Source organism: Macaca fascicularis, chromosome 2 (genome assembly GCF_037993035.2).
Source record: "Macaca fascicularis isolate 582-1 chromosome 2, T2T-MFA8v1.1".
NCBI lineage: Eukaryota > Metazoa > Chordata > Mammalia > Primates > Cercopithecidae > Macaca > Macaca fascicularis.
The window spans coordinates 17,806,786-17,827,965 of NC_088376.1; the positions used below are offsets into that span (position 1 = coordinate 17,806,786).

At 41.3% G+C, this 21,180-nt stretch overlaps 1 protein-coding gene across 5 annotated transcripts in view; it reads right to left on the bottom strand.

Moving 5' to 3' along the window:
* Positions 1-21,174, bottom strand: part of TGFBR2 (transforming growth factor beta receptor 2) — an 87,612-nt gene extending 66,438 nt beyond the window's left edge. For 2 of the 5 annotated variants that reach the window (XM_005545564.5, XM_074030855.1), the window contains exons 1-2: positions 20,722-21,118; positions 4,406-4,480 (exon numbers count right to left, since the gene is read on the bottom strand). In XM_005545564.5, the coding sequence (XP_005545621.1) occupies positions 4,406-4,480; positions 20,722-20,815 (169 nt within the window). In that variant the 5' untranslated portion in view covers positions 20,816-21,118. Of the gene's footprint in view, positions 1-4,405; positions 4,481-20,721 lie in introns of all 5 variants that reach the window. The other 3 variants (XM_005545565.5, XM_074030856.1, XM_045387070.3) reach the window with 2 other exon arrangements.
* Between the last annotated feature and the right edge of the window lie 6 nt (positions 21,175-21,180).

Here is a 21,180-nt window from a genome sequence, read left to right on the forward strand (position 1 = left end):
ACTTTCTGCAGAGATGAAAATATCTCATACCTGTGCTGTCCTTAAACCTTAACACAGCCCAGGTATAAGATATTTTCATCTCTGCAGAAAGTGCTATTGAACAGTGGAAAGACCATCTTAGAGAGATAATTACATGATTTTTCCCACTTTCATAATAGAGAGTATGAAGTGACAGCCTCCAAAACACAGGGGTTTTAGGCTACTGGCTACCTTCTACACTCAGGTGATCTCTTTGTACTGGTTTACACATGTGTACCAATTGCCCTTATCTCCCCATTTTCAAGCACATTAAAATGGCATTCGATGTAATAAAATGCATGCCACTGAGACTCAGCTCAATTGAAGCTTGAGTTTCTTCAGAATTCCAAAGGATGGTGCATCTCTTTGTGAAACCTGAAGTCGGGAAATGCCTATGAGTGAATTCCAGGGGAAAAAAAGGCATTTTCCAAAATTAATAAATTTATTTCCTTGTTTTTTTGTCACACCTTATTCCAGTGGTGTCCCCAGGCTACTGTGTGCAGAACGAGGTCTGGACAGAATCTAATGATAAATTGGGGGACACTGAAAGTCCTGGCACTCTAAGGAGCTTCCCCACACATCTTTAGATTGTTTTTCCCATATGGGAAAAAAAGAAAGGGATTTCCTATCTTCCCATCACAAACTTCTGGCTTTGCAGTGGTTTTATTACGTCATTCCCCTACTTACAATTTGCCAGTGACTCAGAGAATTTAGCCCAAACTGGTGCTTAAGGCTCCCATAATCTGATTACCTTTCTGCTGAATAACTTCTTTCATCAGAAACCCTTTGACCTGATAACTGCTGGCTTTCCCACCACCACAATTTCTACCTCCCTACCAGATCTATCAGGCAGATTTTAAGGTCAAGAAGAGCATCCCCAAGGCAGCCTGCCCAGTCCCTGGAAGGAGTTCAGTGCCTTCACTGTTGGCTGGGAGGTTTACGTGATGGAGGGAAGCGACTCCAAGAATGGTGTCTGAAAGGATGCCTGGTGTCTGATGCTGCCCCTCAGGAGTGGTCCAAGGTGCATCAAATGTTGCCTGCTTTGGCCATGGCTGACAGAGCTGAAGAACTGCCTCTACATGGTGGGCAGACACACACCCCAGGCAGGCACTTGCCAGCTTCCCTCTGTTTCCTTGAAGGAAATGGAGTAGCATGGCCCTGGGGCTAACAAGTGAACAATGGTGCCTGCCTTAAATCATACCCAGCCTTTCAGACCCAGGTCAAGTGTTTTCTCTTTTGGAAAACCATCCATTCCCCCCACTACCAGCCCCACTAACAGTGCTCTGCCTCCTCCGGTTTTGGTTTTTAACCATCTTTATTGTGAAGTATCCTTTTAGATAGGCCTGTATTTGCTCTGTTCTGCAGATGAGTTTCCAAAACCTTCTAAAACCTTGCTCATATTTGTTATGCTGGATTTTAAGTCAACAGATGGGAGTTTTGAACCCAGTAAATGGCATTTCTTTGCTGTGGGAAATCAAGTACTTTGACCTCTCTGGTGAAATTCTTCATTTGTAACCTCACTGGGTTAGGCTAGATTAGTGTTTCTCAACATGGTTCCACATCAGAATCATCTGGGGATCTTTTAAAACAATAACGATGCCAAAGTCCTACCCCAGGGCAATGAGTCAGAACTTCTAGGTGTTTGGCTCGGGCTTTGGAATTCTTTTAGAAGTTCGCAGGTGATCCTAACGTGCAGCCAGGGTTAGAAAAATAAACTGAGTTCAGGAAGGGACTTATCTATCCTACATGGATTGGAGAACTCAATAGGAAAAAATGTAGTAGTTAGAGACGGGGTATGGCAGTACTGGACAGAGGCAGTCAGGCCCATAGTGATGCTTCTCATCTTTGCCTTGAGCTGTAACTAGAAAACCTGCAAACTGCATTATAACCAGAACATTAGTATATACGTATACCTGTACAATCAAGCCCAACTCAATTAATTTTCTCATGTGACTCAAACTCTAACACCATTTGGAGATGAGGCAGGGATCATAAACATAATTGGCTGCAGGGCATTTAGTTGCCATTATATAAATTCTTCCTGAAAATAATTTTAGATTAATTTTTAAGTGTAGATTTTACCAGTTAAAGGGTGGTAATCCTTTGCCAATTCGCAAGGGGACAATAAGCTTAAAGGTAGATATGTCTGAAGGATCTGAGGAGCAAGTTTCCTGAGAAAGCTGTATTTCTAAAGTTTTGACCCTACAACGCAACATTAAAAGTAAGTTCAAGGAAGCAAATGTGAGAAAGGATATCTCCCTTTAGATAACCTAGCAAAGAAGTTAAGAAGGCAAATAGTTCCTTAGATCAGAATTGACAGCTGTGGATAGCCTTCCCTTCAGAAAATTGCAATGCTAAACAGACATATATCCTTACAAACAATATATCCTTGCAACTTAATTTATCTTCCTAGGCTCTTTAATATTTTTCTTTTTTATTCCATTAAACAAATATATATTGAGCATCACCTATCCACCAGATCTGAAGAAACACTATTTTCAATATGTTCAAAATTTGAGTCTTTTCTTGATACAATAACATCTGCCTTAACAGGAATCAGTATGTACAAATTACAATTTTTGAAGAATTATATAAAAGGTATTATTCCAGAAGACTTGCTATGGAATCCCTTTTAAAAAGGGCGTTCAGAAAAAGGTAACACTAAAATGTATTACAGTTTGAAGAGAATCACCCCAGTTATAAATCCATGAACCCAGTCATTGTTTAATGAAGCTCATCTTTGCCGGAAAATCCCCACTGAGAACAAAGCATCACAATGATCCACACAGTCCCAACCAAGCCCACTGGAAAAATCACCCTGAAGAACACTGGTGGAAAAGAGAAAGAAGTCCATACCACAGTGTGAGGGCTAATTTAATGTGTTCTTCAACAAAAATTAAATAAAACAACATGACTCAATTTTTCTTTTATGTTGCAAGGAAAATAACATTTATATAAAGCTAGCAGTAGAAAAGCAGAAGCATAGCTTAGCTTTCTATGATGGCAAGTGAAACACAGTTTCTGCTAATCAAAGTGATTTTTTTTTTTTTTCCTTTGAGATGGAGTCTTGCTCTGTCACTAGGCTGGAGAGCGGTGGCACAATCTTGGCTCACTGCAACCTCCACCTCCCAGGTTCAAGTGACTCCCCTGCCTCAGCCTCCAGAGTAGCTGGGACTAGAGGCACGTACCACCACATCCAGCTAATCTTTGTATTTTTAGTAGAGATGGGGTTTCACCATGTTGGCCAGGATGGTCTCAATCTCTTAACCTCGTGATCTGCTCTCCTCGGCCTCCCAAAGAGCTGGGATTACAGGTGTGAGCCACCGTGCCTGGCCATCAAAGTGATTCTTAGCCATTTTCTTTGAAAATATCAGTCATAGAGGTAGGCTCTGTTACTCTTCAATGAATACCTTCTTTTATATAAAAGCAATTTGACTAAATTAGATGTCTGTGAGAGTCGCGTTCTGCTACTCAAAACAGTTCTTGTTCTATGTTTCTCTATATTTTGTTTGTTTGTTTGTTTTTTGAGATGGAATCTTGATCTGTTGCCCAGGCTGGGGTGAAGTGGCATGATCTCGACTCCCTGCAACCTCCACCTCCTGGGTTCAAGTCTCAGCCTCCCAAGTAGCTGTGATTACAGGTGCCCACCACCATGCCCAGCTAATTTTTGTATTTTTTAGTAGCGATGGGGTTTCACCATGTTGGTCAGGCTGGTCTTGAGCTCTTGACCTCAGGTGATCCACCCACCTTGGCCTCACAAAGTGCTAGGATTACAGGCATGAGCCACTGTACCCAATTTCTTCTCTGTATGTTTATTCAGACATTCATGTTTAAGAATTTCTGAGAAAGGAAGCCAAAGATGATAACACCTGACCTCCATGTCTATATGATGAAGAAGCGCACTTCCTATATAAAGATGCCCGTATTCCCGATTAGGTTAGGCAACTTGAAGTTCTAGTGAAGGGCAAAACTACAGGACTGTAGGAACTGGCATAGCCTTTTACACGTGGCAGCATTTGTCTACTGACAATGGTGACACAACCTCCAAGAGGGCAGACCACACGGTGTCTAAAAGAGAAGCTGTCCCCATAAGAAAAGGGGAAAGGTAAAATGACTCATTACATACTTTGAACTCTCTTATGACAGGTGGACAAAACCCTCAAAGAAGAAATTCTCCAGTCTTAAGTAGGGCTTTTTATGTTCAAGGTAAGAACAAGACTCCTGATGACTACACTGCCATCGCCTCTTTGACAATGTAGCTATGAAAATATGAAAATACGTGGAGACTACAGATTTTTACCTTACATTTACTGACAAATTAAGCAGTGAGGGAGCACAACGACTAAAAATAGAAAAATGATGGAAAGATTAATTAATGATACTGTACTATGTCTCAGTGGATGGGCAGTCCTATTACAGCTGGGGCAGATCATTTCACCTTTCTGGGCCTCCATTTCCACATCTGTAAAACAGGATAATTACATCCATCTCAGAGAGTTGTTTTTAAGATTACAGATGACATGAAAGTGAAACTGTTTTGAAAATAATGAAGCTCTCTATTACTGTGAGATTCAAATATTATTATAACTAGACACGGTCAATATGTTTTCTTCAAAGTTATCAAACTAGACATTTTTCCCTCTGGTGCTCTTTCACCCATGTGTCTCAATCATAGTAAGATTATTCATATCACTTCTTTTTTCTGTTTTCTTGGTACTCGTTTTCTTTTTTTTTTTTTTTTTTGAGACAAAGTCTTACCCTGTCTCCCAGGCTGGAGTGCAGTGGCACGATATTGGATCACTGCAATCTCCACCTCCCAGGTTCAAGTGATTCTCCTGGTTCAGCCTCCTGAGTAGCTGGGATTATAGGCATGCGCTACCATGCCCAGCTAATTTTTGTATTTTTAGTAAAGACAGGGTTTCACCATGTTGGTCAAGTTGGTCTCGAACTCCTGACCTCGTGATTCGCATGCCTCGGCCTCCCAAAGTGCTGGGATTACAGGCCTGAGCCACCGCACTGGCTGGTACTAGTTTTCTATCTGACTGAAGAAGTAGGCAAATGACTATTTTCATGATTTTTTTTTTTTTTTTTGCTTTTAATATTGTTTAACAGCTATTTTAACAATGAAAGACATTTTCTATATTCCCAAAAGGTATGCACCAAAGAAGGGTGTGGGCAGAAATGTTCACAAAATCAGGACCTTTCATTGCCTCTTGGTGACCGCCAATAAAGTACACAGAAACCCATAGTGAACTGAGGTCTACATGGCTGCTATCAACCAACACAATCTTGAACTGCTGAGTCTGATCACTTTATTTTCTTAAAACTTCAGGACAGTTCAATTTAGAGAGCGCAAGAGCCAAGTTAGCCTTCCTGGTCATCTTAAGCAACATGGGAGGAAGATAACTCAAGAAAGTGACACCATATCAATCACTTTCCCAAGCTTTTCAGGGGCTCACTCCAAAGACTTTCTTGATGATAAATTTTATTAAAGTACTGATAATAATCAAAATGGTACATTGTATCAGAGGTCAAGCATTGTTTTCCACTTCCTTTCCCAGAACTTATTAAAGATGTATGTCTGAAGAAAGATATAAAGAAGAACAAAATTGTTTCGACTGGCAGAAAATGGCTTACACAGACATCTAATATTTAGTCAAGTTGCTTATATATATGAAAGAAGTTATACCTTGGGAGTGATAAAGCCAATAGGCTTGGCTCATAGGGGGCTAACTACAGCTGTAGCAGTTATTCAAGAAGTTAACATATTCTCTCCTGTCCCCTGAAGACATCACAGGCATCTCATTAACAAACTGATAACGACCAGTACTCAGAGTTTGTGAAAATGCTTTGTAAAGTGCTGTATAAATGTAAGTGATTATCTACTTACCACAAACATCCTCACCAACATCATCATTAAAATCTTGAAAGATAAGTGATTTTCACTAGTTTTGAGAGTTAACCAATGACATGCTAAATTAAAAGCATTGTATTTCAACCATTTCCAATAAGTGCCACAGAATATTTAGACTTAAGAATATTAAAATTCTGGCCAGCTGCAGTGGCTCATGCCTGTAATCCCAGCACTTTGGGAGGCCGGGGCGGAGGATCACCTGAGGTCAGAAGTTCGAGAGCAGCATGGCCAACATGGCAAAACCCTGTCTCTACTAAAAATACAAAAATTAGCCGGGTGTGGTAGTGGGTACCTACAATCCCAGCTACTTGGGAGGCTGAGGCAGGAGAATCACTTGAACCCAGGAGCAGAGGTTGCAGTGAGCTGAGATCGTGCCATTGTACTCCAGCCTGGGTGACAAGAGCAAAACTCTGTCTCAAAAAAAAAAAAAAAAGGAATATTAAAATTCTTGTTTCATCTCCTTTTGCTCTATAGATAGAGCAGGTAGGGCACTGCCAGTCCAAATCTATGTAATGTTATGATGTCACTGGTAGCTCCAGAGGTCCCATAGAAGAGGGGCTACATGGGTGATGATCTGGCCGAAAGGCAGATGACATATCTGGAAGCTGTGCTTGCACAAGAGATCACTACCCGTGGTACCTACACTGCATGTTTATTCAGGTTGGATGGAGACTATGGCGGAGGAGAAGGCTGAAGGCCAAATTCAAGACCTTCCTTGGAAACCCACTCCTATTAAGCGCCCATGTAAGAAAGGCCTCATGCTTAAGTCTCCTTCACATGTGTCACTTTAACAGGGCTTTCCAAAAAGTACAACCAGGAGTCACCTTTGCAATATGGGATTATTTACCCTCAGGTAGGTAGAAGAGTATCTTCAGGCACTCTCCATTTCACCAAGACCCCTTCAGCCATACTTATTCCAGGAATCCCAATTACTGAGATCATCTCTGATTCATAAAGAGGAAAGGCAGGAGTGGCAAAAAATTGGCCTGTGTCAGATGGTGTGATTTACTTTATGACTTTGTCTGGCCTCTATAGTCACAATGCATTGAGCCTTCTGCAAAAGATTCACACACGAGAGAATAAATGAATCAAAGGCGGAGCTGGTGATGGATGGAAAATCAACCTTAACACCCACACAGCACAGCTCCCCAAAATTCACAGAAACTAAAGACTGCAGACAGAGCAAGTCTCCACTGTAAAGAACAGTTTACACAAAGCAGATCATATGAGATTTTCCACAAGCCTATGGTTCTGTCAAACATGCTACAGGTGGCTTTAAGCCATTGACATTTACACTTGGTGGTGAGGTAAGCCATCTAGGAGAAAAAAAATTAGCACTCCCAGACTTGAATCTAAAAGCAAGTTTCCTCAGCCTTTAAAAGCAATGAATTCCAAACAGCAACAAACACAACACATAAACAGAATTAGTGAGAATGTGTGCTAAGAGCTATGGCAAAATCAGACGGAAGTTTCTCCCTCAAAGAGTTTTCATTCTAGTAAAAGAGTTTAAAACACACAGAGATAGCACAGGTAGCTTAGCAAACAAGGTCATATGAATGACAATGCAAGGCTTGTTAAAGAGGCTATGGGCAGGAGAATCGCAGTGGGATGGATAATCAAGGAAGGCCCAATAGAAAAAGTAACATTTAGACTAGGCATTATTTCAAAGGGTGGAGCTGTTGTAGGGCACAGATAGAGAATGGTAAAACTTGGGGAAGGTGGTGGAGAATGGTCACAAGCTAGGAAATTTGTAAGCAAAAAGGATGTGTGAGGCAGCTGGGTTCGAGTGGAACCAGGACATGAGGGATGCGAAGGGTGGAATAGATGATGGGCAAGAGGTTTGGCTTCATCTGTGCAGGTAGTCATCAAACTGGTCCTGTGTCCCATCGGCACAAGGCATTCTCTTAGGAGCCCAGGGACACTGAGGCAGCCCCCATGCTCAAAGAGGAAGGGAAGGTCATGCGATGATCTAGGATTCATAAAATCCATGGAAGGCTTTCTAGCAGGGGTCAGCTATTCAAAATGCCATCTGGGGGGAGATTTAACTGATGGCAATGCCTGTGTTATCGACAGAGAAAGAACAAAGGGTGTCCATAAGCAGAGACCAATTAGGTGATTTTTACAGATGACAAAAATAAGAGTTCAGGTTTGTGTTATGGTGGCGTAATTCGAGGGCAGAAATAAAACCAAATGGTTATGCGTTTTACGTAACTTTTCTGATGAATAACTTTAGAGTTGATGCAACAGGAAGCACCATGAGATATGAGTTGCAATGGAAAGTTTTCTTTTTTTTTCTTGCCAAGTACAGTTCAGATGTCAAAGGCAAAGAAAAAAAAGTCAGAAAATAAAATTACTTGGAAACATCAGAAACTGCTTGTAAGAATTGCTTATTGTGGCTACTATGTTACTTAAGAGCATTAAAAACTGACAGGGACCCATAATTCTGGAAGACAAAAGTAACTAAGGCACAAAAAGCTGCCTTATGATATTAAAATAAAGAAGCAAATCAATGAAAATGCCTATAGTGGCACTCTCAGGACAGTCTAAAACAAATGTTGAGTAATTCAAGAAAAATGTATTGAGTCTTCACTGAGCATCAGACAAGTAAGTTCCTCAAGACAAAAGAGGATTAAAAAATGTTGAAGAGTAAAACCACTTCCTGAAAACCTGTCATCGAATCATTAATTTATTGGGCACCTACTTTGTATAGAGTGGAGTGCTACCTATTTTAAGAAATGCTGAGGTATAATAGCTCCAGAATGAATCAAGGCCTACATATGTCAAGGCAATCTGTGAGTAAATGCCTAATGAGGTAAACATGATTAATGCAGTGAGTTCAGTATAGAAATGGGCCCTTGGGGCCAGGCGCGATGGCTCACGCCTGTAATCCCAGCACTTTGGGAGGCAGGTGGGCGATCACGAGGTCAGGAGTTTGAGACCAGCCTGACCAACATGGTGAAACCCCGTCTCTACTAAAAATCAAAAAAAAAAAAAAAATTAGCCGGTGGTGGTGGCACACACTTTTAATCCCAGCTACTCAGGAGGCTAAAGCAGGAGAATCACTTGAACCCAGGAGGCAGAGGTTGCAGTGAGCCAAGACTGCGCCGCTGCACTCCAGCCTGGGCAACAGAGCAAGACTTCATCTCAAAAAAAAAAAAAAAAAAAAAAAAGAGAGAAAGAAAAAGAAAAAGAAAAAAGAAATGGGTCCTTGGGTTCTACAGTTCACCATCATCAAGGGAGGGACAATCAGTGGATAAAAGACTCATGAAGGATGATTGGGGAAACAGACTGGTTAAAAACGGACTCATTTAGTTGACTTGCTACCAGTGCCTTCTGTCTTCTGCTGGCTTTAGCATGTTACAATAGTTACCACACAGTTAAAACAGCTTAGGAGGAGTCAAGACTCTCATAAAACTAAGTGCAACTCTTCCTTGAATTCTCCTCTTCTTTACTGACAGAAACAAGCCTGATGTGATCCACTAAAACCACTGCAGATCATTTGGCTACTCTTTGGAACATGCTTTAATGCTACTACAGCAGTGTTTCTCAAACTGCAATGTGTACAGGAATCACCCGGGGACCTTGTAAAAGTGCACATTCTGTTGCAGTAGGTCTGGGGAGAGGACCCACAGTCCTCATTTCCAATAAATTCTCAGTGATGTCAGACCTCCTATGAGCGGCAAGGTATTAGAACACCTTCAGTTGCTGTTATCAGAAGATGATAGGAAACCATCATTTTTAGGGTCAGAATGCTGAACAAGATATGAGCCTTGATGCATATGATAAGTCATAAAATGTAATATTCAGGAAGGAATGAGGCTCCTAAAGAAGTGAGAAAGTAGAATGAACAAAGGCCTAAGAGAATAGAAATGTATTCTAACATATAAATTATAAAAATAAAAGTAAGAGTGCCCCGGGAGATTGAGACTGTTAGATTATTTTATAATGATATAATTTAAGGGATTCCAAAATAATGAATATAAAATGTTATTATTAGATTTTTCACACACTTGAAGGACAAATTATATTGTCTTTTTTTTTCCCCCAATACTATGAGCTTTAGAGAATGAGATGCAAATCTGGTATGTAGTAACAAGGTAGTCACTCAAAGCAAAAGTTGAAAGATTCCTAGTCTATTCTAACAAGTGTCTGCAAACTCTACAGAAATGCAATTATAGGTTGCAGCAGCTACTCCCCTGCCTAAAACAGCAGTCTGAAAACTGCCAATCTGTTGCAAATTCTGTCTTTTCTGAGAATATTTTAAGAAAAGTGGTAGAGAAATATTTGAAAGGCAACAGAACACTAATTATATCTAGACAAGTTTCCTTCCCCCCCCCCAAAAATATGAAAGTTCCTTTAGGCTTTACTTCTCCTAGGCATAGCAAAGCATTTCATAATTTTCTACCTTAGGAAAAATTTTCAGACACTTTTACTAATTCAGAGGAAGGGGAGAATGAAAACACCATAATTAACCAAAGAGAAATAGTATTACCACCAAAACCAAGTAAACCTTTTATTTAGCAAGAAGCAGTGAGCTCGAGCTGAAGTAAACATGCTATTTAGTCAGGATGTATGCTCAGACACCTGTAGTAGGAAATTTTCAAAATAGCTACGTTTTTTTTTCTTTTATTTTTTTTAATAATAGTCGTCTCCAACGAACACCAGTGGAAGTCTGTGGTATTTCTCAGTTCTGACCTGTTATGACTTTTGTTAGTTTTCTATTTTGATTAGCTAAAGATTTTCTAACTCAACTTCAATGATTTATTCTACTAACAAAATAGTAGAGGGATAACAAAGAATGAAATGTTTCAGAAGAGAATATACTGGAAATCTTATTTAGTCCAATCCTTGTCACTGTATAGAAGGAAAATGAACCCCAATGGGAAGAAAGACAGCCCAGTCACCCAGACAACTTGATTCCTGGTGCAATACACCTTAGTCTTTACCAGCTGTCTCCTAGGTAGAGTCTTTCTAATCTCAAACTAAGGGTCAAAGCTAGGTGATCTTTCATCCAAGATGAAGGTTTGTGATAATTACATCTTTGCAACTTCTTTTCTACTTGGCGTGGGGCTCTAAAGCAGGAAAATGATGAAGGGTTTAGCTAAACCAGGAGGAAAAATATTTTCGTTCTGTGAAATAACAATGCAGATTTCAGTCTCTGTTTGCAACGGGGGGAAGGAGGAAGAGGCAATTTTTAACATTTATTTTCCAAACCAACAAACAAATCCTACCATTAGTCAAAGACTCAGGTCTTTGGAATCTGAAGCTTGTAAATTTCAGGGACACTCTTTAAGAAGAAAAATATAAAATTAAGAATAAAGTGAATATAAAATTAAGAATACAGTGAATATTTATTTAGAATTGAAATAGTATACAGGCCGGGTGCAGTGGCTCACACCTGTAATCCTAATACTTTGGGAGGCAGAAGTGGAAAGGTTCCTTTGAGCCCCACAGTTCAAGACCAGCCTGGGTACATAGTAAGACACCATCTCTACAAAAATTAAAAAAAAAAAAAACCAAAAAAAAAAAACTGGCCAGTCATGGTGGTGCATGCCTTTAGTCCAAGCTACTCTAGAGGATTGCTTGAGCCTAGGAATCCAAGGCTGCAATGAGTTATGATCACGCAACTGCTTTCCAGACTGAGTGACAGAATTAGATCTCATCTCTGGAAAAAAAAAAATTTAAATAGTATCATACAAACAACAAATTTTTAAAAGCTATAAATACTACAAATATGAAGTGTTAAAAAACAAATATTTTTATTAACTGCCATACCTCTGAAATACTTTTCCTATATTTTTTGGTTGCATACTCTTTGATCATCTCTTCCAATAACATTTTGCAATATTCTCTATTGAGAGAATAAAAAAATAATTCAGTCTTCCCTTTAGAACCGTAGATCAGAATTTGTAATTTATTCTTGAATAATTTGGAAAAGTTCCTTTCAGCTTGATAATTCATTATAGGTAACGTCATATAAATTTTTCGGATTGACTCCAAATTTGGAAAACTTCTATCAGGTTTCTTTTACATGTGAGCTGTAAGATTCAGGGCACTGCAAGATTTCGTAGTGTTTGACTTGATGACACGTGTTAGCCACATTTCCAGGGCCTCACTTAAAGTCAGGAGATGAACCTATACCAGGGTATAGGTAGCCTTGAAGGTTAAGTTCAAGCACTTCACAGTAAATCCACCTGAGCCTGCCATTTATATCCTCAACATATTTGATGCATCTGTGAAGTCTCCTAGCCCTTTCAAATGAAGTGCCTGTTTTACTCAGAATACCTCAGCTCCCTCATGGCATAATTGTTCCATGATTCAGCCAAGACTGTATCACTTGAGGTACATTCTTCATTTTCCCATTGAGATCACAAGACAGGCATGATGTTTGACTACCTGGGTTATAAACCAAATGTTATTTTATGACACTATGGAAATCCAGTGGGATAATGAAGAATGCTAAAACACTAGAAAAATGTTGGATATTATTATTTCTCTTAACCCCTACTCTTCCAATACCCATGCTATAACAGACAAGTAGTTTATGTCAATTAAGGCAGACTAATCTCAGTACAGTATAACAATTAGGAGTCGAGATCCCCAAACCAGACCATCTTGATTCCAACCCCAGCCTAATCATTTTCTAACTAGGTGGACTTAGGCACATTTATTAACTCTGGAGGATTTATAATAAGCATAACATAACCTACCTTGTAAAGTTGTTTTTGAGGGTTAATACACTTGAAGTACTCAGCATGATCCAAGTAGTAGCAAGACCTCAGTAAGTGGTAGCTACTATGATTATTGGGAAATCAGTCCATGAAGTCTCCTGAGTAAAAGCTACAGGCGGCATAAGCCCAATTCCATTTCCCTATGTAGAAAAGTTTGCAGGGTTTGGGCATGACAGGTAGTCATCCACAAAGCAGCAGTATTATCACCCCATACAAAATGAAGACTTTGTAATGATTTACACTTTAATAAAGAGCTGCTGCAGCACACACTGAAAATATGCACCCAACCCATATCTTCTTTCAAAGGCATTCATGTTAGTTCAGCCAAATCCCTAGTTCTCTAAAATGAAGTTTTAACAATCTTATATCTTCTAAAGCACTGGGAAGTCTTTTTCCTTGTTTTCTTTAAACAGGCCTGAGAAGAACCAAGCCTCTTTTTTATTTGAACCATGGATGGTTCAAATAAAATATTTACAATAGGAGGAGAAAACATTCAGATAAACTTTGCCTTGCCCTGGTGGTCTCTCAATACACAGAAGAAATGCAACTAGGGCACTAGGAAATCTAAAAATAAAAATAAATAAATAAAAGACAAAGAAAAAAAAGTATAGAGCTGAAGTTCACTTTAGGACAACACAAACTAAGAAAAAGTACATTTCCCAAAGGAAATACAGCACTATGTCTACGGAGTAACTCTTATCTTTTTCTTTAATGTTCAGTGCTGTCTGTTCCAGGGAAAAAAATGATACAATTAACCAAAACTAATTTCTACCCAACATCTCTGCAAAGGAATGTTGCTGCTGCAGACCCATCCCCAACATGGGAAGGCCCAAGGCAAGTGAGCTAATAGAGGCCCATGTACCATAAGTCAAAACATTTAAAGTTACAACTCAAGCTGGCGAACTGCTCAATAAAATAGGTTTCATTCGTCCTTCTACCTTGACTGACAAATATCTCTTTCCAATGTCTTGGAAGACCAAGTACAACTTTAAAACTCCTACAATATTCATAGTCCTTCCTCAGAAATGGGTGGTTTGAAGACAGACATCATCCTGAGCCCTGGTAATGAATTTGCCTTTCTCTCCCCTGCCTGCTGCATCCTACATCAAGAGGGGCCTTGTGATATGTGGACACTCAAGCTCTCTCTCTCTCTCTCTCACTCAAGTTCTCTCTCTCTCTCTCTCTCTCTCTCTCTCTCTCTCACACACACACACACACACACACACACACAGAGCTATCCCTTGACCGACCCTCAGGCAGAGATTGCACAACCAGTAGCAATGATGGCCTTCAGGAAGATGGCTTCAAGGATCCATGCCAACTGCAGATACCAGTTCAGGGCCTTCTGGGCAGTGAATTGGGGTTCCCAGGTAACCAAATCGCTGTCTAAAAACGAAAAGAGAGTAAGACTGGAAGGCCCAAAAGTCACCTCACCCCATAGGCATGGCTCTGACCAGAGAAGAATGACAGCAGAGTGCCATCTAAGGCCCAGGACAGTGGCCAGTTGTGTTCATATACTAGACCTATATTTTAGTTGTAGAGCTGAAAAAAAATTGGAGGAAAATAGTCCCTCAGAAAAGAGAAGAGAGAAAAAAAAAAAAAAAGAGTTGCATGTCTTGACCTTTCCCAGATAGAATCTCCCCAGTCATAGGTACGGGCCCTGAAACTAAATCTCGTCTAATGATGATAGCTTCAAATCTATAAACAAAACACAGATGCTAGGGAACCCTTAAGAGTCTAAGTAGGAGGCCATAAGTAGACTACATTGACTATACCCAAGAGGACAGTTGCTCCTTGTTGAGTGCTAAGACCTAAAAAGCTGACTGGCAAGTAAAAGGCAGAAGTAATCCTGATGTAATGGACGAGGAAGAGAATCTTACCCCCTATAAGTTTTCAAATTGTCCCCTTCAAAAGCCAAACTGGGCCGGGCTCAGTGGCTCACACCTGTAATCCCAGCACTTTGGGAGGCCAAGGCAGGTGGATCACGAGGTCAGGAGATTGAGACCATTCTGGCCAACACGGTGAAACCCAGTCTCTACAAAAAATACAAAAAATTAGCCAGGCGAGGTGGCGGGCGCCTGCAGTGCCAGCTACTCGGGAGGCTGAGGCAGGAGAATGGCATGAACCCGGGAGGTGGAGCTTGCAGTGAGTGGAGATTGCACCACTGCACTCCAGCCTGGGTGACAGAGCGAGACTCTGTCTCGGAGGAAAAAAAAAAAAAAAAAAAAAAGTCAAACTGTCCCCTTCTTTGTTATGTTGAATAAAGTCGGCTCTTCTTGCCCTCATCAGCAGTTGTACACAATTGACTGTACACAAATGATTGTCCTACATGCTTGGAATTTGGGGTTTACAATACACATCCTTGCAAACTGCTATAAGTGGCCAAACCACAGGTCACCCACCATGAGTCCTACCACTAAGGCACCATTGTCAAACTGCGGGTTGTAGAGTTTCCTTATGCAAAGAAACTCTGCCTTATCTTGATTTTCTGTGGTACAAATGTAGTCAGGAAGGAGGCAGATCATGCAAGCAAAGCAAATCAATTAAATCAGGAGGACTGAACTGATGACATTAGATGGTAAGCTTCCCCTCTCTCAAATCCGATATCCATTCACCCCTCTTCAGCCTCCCTCCCAACACACACATACACACATAGAGACCACAAAAAAGAGCCTAGCAGCACGCAAGCATGAGAAACTTGGGCCACACACACATACATGTACCCAGGCAAACCTCCAGAGAGACCCTGGAGAGAGAGACCCTCCAGAGAGAGCAGGATCCATCTTTCCATCTATAAAATAAAGATAATAAAACTTATCTTGGAGATTTCTTCCTAGGATTAAATTAGATACGTAACGTCATGTGGCTGGCTCAGGGTAGGTTCTCAAATGTTAATTCTCTTTCTCTTCCTTCTCCCTGACTTCTCCCTGAGATGAGCCAATTTGCCCGTGCAGCATTCCAAACCCTTTTGGCATGCCAAACAAAGAAGAACGAGTCATTATCTTGCCTCAGTCACAAGCAACAGGTACCTGTGGAGCAAAATATTATCAGGAAAGTAGAGAGTGCAAAATAAGCGGTGAGCATTCTTGCTGCAAATGCCTATCTGTTCTACTGAAAATCGTAACTTAAATCTGCGGAAGCTGTACATAAGGACCTGGAGGGTAGAAGCCAACAAGGTAACAGAGTTATGCTTTTATGTGGAACTTGGCCAAATAATGCCATGCTGTAGCCAGGAAGCATGTTTCCCCTGAACCCTATTTAAAACTGCTTTGGTAGTCTGCATCAGACCTAAATAATATCCACGCTACTCTGGGGTAGGCAGTGGTGGCTACAGGACCACACTTCCCTTCAACCAACGCCACTTTACCCTTACAAACCAAAACATAAAACCCGATGAAAAAAGAAACTTAAAAACTAAATTTAGATTTTAGCACTTCATTCCTAATAAAATTCTCTTTCCAACACCCTTCTAGAAAAAAAAAAAAGAGGTATCAGTACCTACTGGATAATTTCTCTGGTGACTTTATTTAAAGTTTTGCAGTGGCTTTCAAGGCCCTACACTAGTTCAAAATTTATGGCTAGAAGAATTGCATGAAAACTTCTAGCAGCTTTCCATCATGTTTGTCAGAAGTTGAAACATCTTTTTCCATATTTCATGAGAATACAAGAAGCAATTCCATACTTCAAAAAGAGTCAAATTGCTTATTGTGATCAGAACTAAAACTATTTGAACTGAAAGTAAAGATTTTACTATTCGGACCAAACACCTAACAAACAAGTCACTGCTTAGTTAAATGCTCGACCTCAGTTGCACTAGATGCAGTAGGATGAAGTGGAGGCTCAGCTCAGCACTTCCTGGGTGCTAAATGATGTGTCAGGCACTGCTAGAGACCCCGGAGAGAGAGAACTGAATAAGATTGAGAGGATTAAAGGTCTAATGGGGCAAGAGAGTTACGAAAAGATATGACTTCGGCTTGGTATCGTTACCATCTAAGTGAGAGGTCCGTATCTCATAGGAGATATTTACCTCAAACTGGGGCATTCAATGCAGGTTTTCCTCAAGAAGATGACACTTGAACTACGTCTTAAAAGATGAGTGAAAATTAGCCGGGTAGCAGCAGTTCCAGACATCCTGAACAAAGGCACAGCTGCCTAAATTGCTCACATCATGTGTATGTGTAGTGACACCAACAGACTGGGAAAGTGTGGGCTGTGGTGGGATGTGAAGCAGCAGAGTCAAATGGGAACCACGTCGGAGGCCCTTTGTAAGACCAATTAAGGAGTTAACAGTAATAACAGAAGCTGATATTTATTGAGCATTTACTGTGTTGCAGGCACCATGTTAAATACTTTAAAACAATATTTTATTTAATCCTCACCATAACTCCATAATCCTCACTTTACAAATGAGACCAGGGATGACCAGTAGGTAAAGTAACTACAACAGGCTACACAGCCAGTAAACGGGAAGTGGGTTTGGAACCCAGGACGGCCTGATTCCAAAGCTTATACCCTACACTCTTCTACCACCAGCCTATCCTCAAAGAGAACACTAAATGAATGCACTGGGTCCATCATGCTGCCTATGGAATGGAGAAGGCAATTAAAGGCTGCCCAACGGGGGCTCTGTGATAAGGCAGGGATAGGAAAGTGAGATTCAAAATACATTCAATGGGACCTAGAAGGAAACATTCAACATGCACATCCTCCTAGTGTATACAACAACAAAAAATGAGGCTTTTGAAAATGAGGTATAGAAAATAAAACACCAGTATTCCATAATGCTTTCAAATATAAAGAGTTAAAACATGTATCCTTTTCTTTACATATAACATGCTCCTAGCTGTTAAATTCAATGAAGGCAAAGACCAGGTCTGTCTTATGGATGGTGTCCCAGGTCGGAGCGTCCTGCCTGGCAAGAGATACTCAATAAATATGGTTGAAAAGGTAGAAGAAAAAAATGCCCACTTTTTGCAATGATATCAATGAGATCCAGAATTAAAAACTAACCTTATTGAAAAAATTAAAAAGTCATGTTCATAACTGAGTAGAAAACATGTAGTAGTTACATTGACTACACAGACGAGAGTCATCATTAGGGATTGCTACATTGCAAAGAAGGCACAAGCTCAAAATGTGATTAGTATTTTGTATAAAACATAACTCATTAAAAATAAGATGTTGTTAAAGGGAGTGGCCTAAAGGTAAAAACGTATTTTTATGAGGGCGAAAAAAAAGCACAAGTAGACCAAAGATAAGATTTGGGGCCTAATGATGTCTAGTCTCTTACCCTGACAAAATAAGCAGGTTATTAAAGAGATCTGAAGAACCTGTATCCCTATGACACTTTTACAAATTCTTTGTCCTCAATAAGAATCTACTTTTAGGAATCTGAAAAGTCATATTTTTCAGACCTGAAGAGCTATTGTACACTTTACAGTTTTCCCCCAAAGAGTCATTTCTTAATTTTGATCATTTAGGAAGAGTGAATGTACTAAGTCAAAAACAAGGGAAAAAAAACTTTCTATTTCTTAGTGAAATTTGTTCTTATATTTAAATCCTTTACATACTACTAAACAGAAGTACAGAAGCTACTAAACAGAAGACAGATTTTGGGGCTTTTCTATGTGACGTAAAAGGAGCTTGTTGTTTATTAAACAATCTCATTCCCTCATATATTATCTTGCATCAAGATATTTTGAAAAAATGTTTTCAGTTTACCAGTTATGTTAGAAAAATTCTGAAACCATTTACTTACATGAAAAATTAAAATGTAAGTAGAATTAGGTTTCTCATCTTCAATATATCTATCTTCAATCTTTGGTCAACTGAAAATTTAATTTGAATCAAATGAATACAAATTCAAAATATTCATTAATTCAACCATTTTGAAACTTCAATTCTATAAAAATAGGAAATCTGTGGGCCTTGTTAAACTGTCTAAATACTCAAAAAGCCACCACGCTTTTATGCTAATTGTTTAAAAGTGTGTATATTGATGAAATGAAAGTGACTCATGAACTATTGGGTCTGGAATTTGCAAATCATAAATCTTATCCTTGTAAACAGAACCTAACAACATCAGGGCCTGCTAATTTCCTTCTTCTATAATCTGGAACAAAAGTTTTAATGATTTTTAACATCCACAGAAAATTAAGGGTGCCATGTTAAATATTTATTAGCAAAATACAACTTAGGTTTAAGAGTCTGGAGGAAAATGAGAGACAACTGAACATTCTGGTACTGCAATGCAGGAAAAACGCCAAGAACGAAACACTAAGATTTTATTAAAACCATAGGACTCAAAAGTGTGTTAAGACTTTTTGCTTGCAATAGTGCATCTTCCTAATTAGATTAAAAGCTTCCATCTCCATGCCACCTTCAATGTATGCCATAATTTTTAAAAAGTTCCCAATCCACTTCAAATACTCTGAAATTTACAACTGACCATGATGCGCGTTTTTTCTAGACAAACCAAAAGGTAAATCTGCCCATGTCCCTGGATAAATAAAAAGAGTGCGTCAGGGTGATGTGGACTGCCAACTCCTCTACATTTCATCCAGAGCCTACATGGGTCATCTCCAAGTTACCAGAAGAGCTAGGGGAAAGGAGGGGAGGGCCACGGCACGTAAGATGTTAAACACGAAGATGATGTAAAATTACCCAGATTCAACCTTGCCATTTTACAGATGAGGAAACTAAGGCCCAGAAAAAGCTCTGTGACTTGCCCAAATACTCGGTTACCCAGACCACAGCTGCAGATACTGTTATTTGGATCACAGCTGCAAAAAGTCTAACTTTTGGCCGGGCGCGGTGGCTCATGCCTATAATCCCAGCACTTTGGGAGGCCAAGGTGGGCGGATTACGAGGTCAAGAGATCGAGACCATCCTGACCAATATGGTGAAACCCTGTATCTACTAAAAACACAAAAATTAGCTGGGCGTGGTGGCGGGTGCTTGTAATCCCAACTGCTCGGGAGGCTGAGGCAGGAGAATCGCTTGAACCCATGAGGCAAAGGTTGCAGTGAGCCGAGATTGCGCCACTGCACTCCAGCCTGGTGACAGAATGAGACTCCGTCTCAAAAAAAAAAAAAAAAAAAAAAAAAAAAAAAAAATCTAACTTTTGAAGTCTCAGGTGTTTACACTTTCCATAACAAATCATTAAGAACCCCCATTCCTGCATGCATATATATATATATATATACACACACACACACACACACACACACATACATATAAACATATATTTTTTTTCCTTAAAAACCTTCAGACACAGCGATCAGGTAGGTAGCCTAGGTAGGATTTTAACCCTTCGGTTTCCAACAAACGATAATTGCATAGAACTATCAACTCCCTGAAGACAGGACTGTCTTGTTCCAGGCAAAATCTACAGCCCCTAGCACCCAGTGGGCATTCAGTGAGGAATTCTCGGTTTCACCTGAGCATCTCCACTCCCTTCCCATCCATGCCAAGGCGTCAGTGGAGCCAGCTAACTTTCTTTTGGAAATCGCTTATTTTCTTGAAACTTGTATCCAAAACCTCTGGGCCAAGAAGCCGGCCTGAGGGAAAGCGTGGCCGTGTCCAGGAGCTAAGGACTGAGGAGCTGGCCTTTTGAACGGGTGGCTCAGAAAGAGCTGGGTGGGCACGCGGCATTGCCACGGGCTGAGTGGCCCAGGTGTGCTGGCTGCTTTGGCAGCTCAGGCTGCCGCCCCGGGCCGCTGCTCCCCGGCCGCCTTCAGATAACCAACTTCTCAAACTTCCCTTTCCGGGGGTGGGGGCTCGCCTCGAACGCGGCCAACACAACGCCTTTCCTGCTCGCACAAAGGGGACCAAACGTGCCCCGCGCCCCTTGCAAGTGAACTTTCCATCTTTTTTTCAAGAAAAACTCACACATCCCTGCAGCTACGGGAGTCGGGCTGCTAGAGTGCCGCGGAGGAAACTTTCCTCGTTTCCGCCCGGGCGCCGGGTTGCCGGGCCCGACTGTCAAGCGCAGCGGAGAGGCGGGGACCCCAGGAAGACCCCCGGCGCCCCGCCGAGCCTAGGCTGGGGACCACTCACCCGACTTCTGAACGTGCGGTGGGATCGTGCTGGCGATACGCGTCCACAGGACGATGTGCAGCGGCCACAGGCCCCTGAGCAGCCCCCGACCCATGGCAGACCCCGCTGCTCGTCATAGACCGAGCCCCGAGCGCAGCGGACGGCGCCTTCCCGGACCCCTGGCTGCGCCTCCGCGCCGCGCCCTCTCCGGACCCCGCGCCGGGCCGGTCGCGCAGATGTGCGGGCCAGATGTGGCGCCCGCTCGCCAGCCAGGAGGGGTCCTGGAGGCCGGCGAGGCGCGGGGAGGCCCCCGGCGGCCGAGGGAAGCTGCACAGGAGGCCGGCTCCTGTCCCGAGCGGGTGCACGCGCGGGGGTGTCGTCGCTCCGTGCGCGCGAGTGACTCACTCAACTTCAACTCAGCGCTGCGGGGGAAACAGGAAACTCCTCGCCAACAGCTGGGCAGGACCTCTCTCCGCCCGA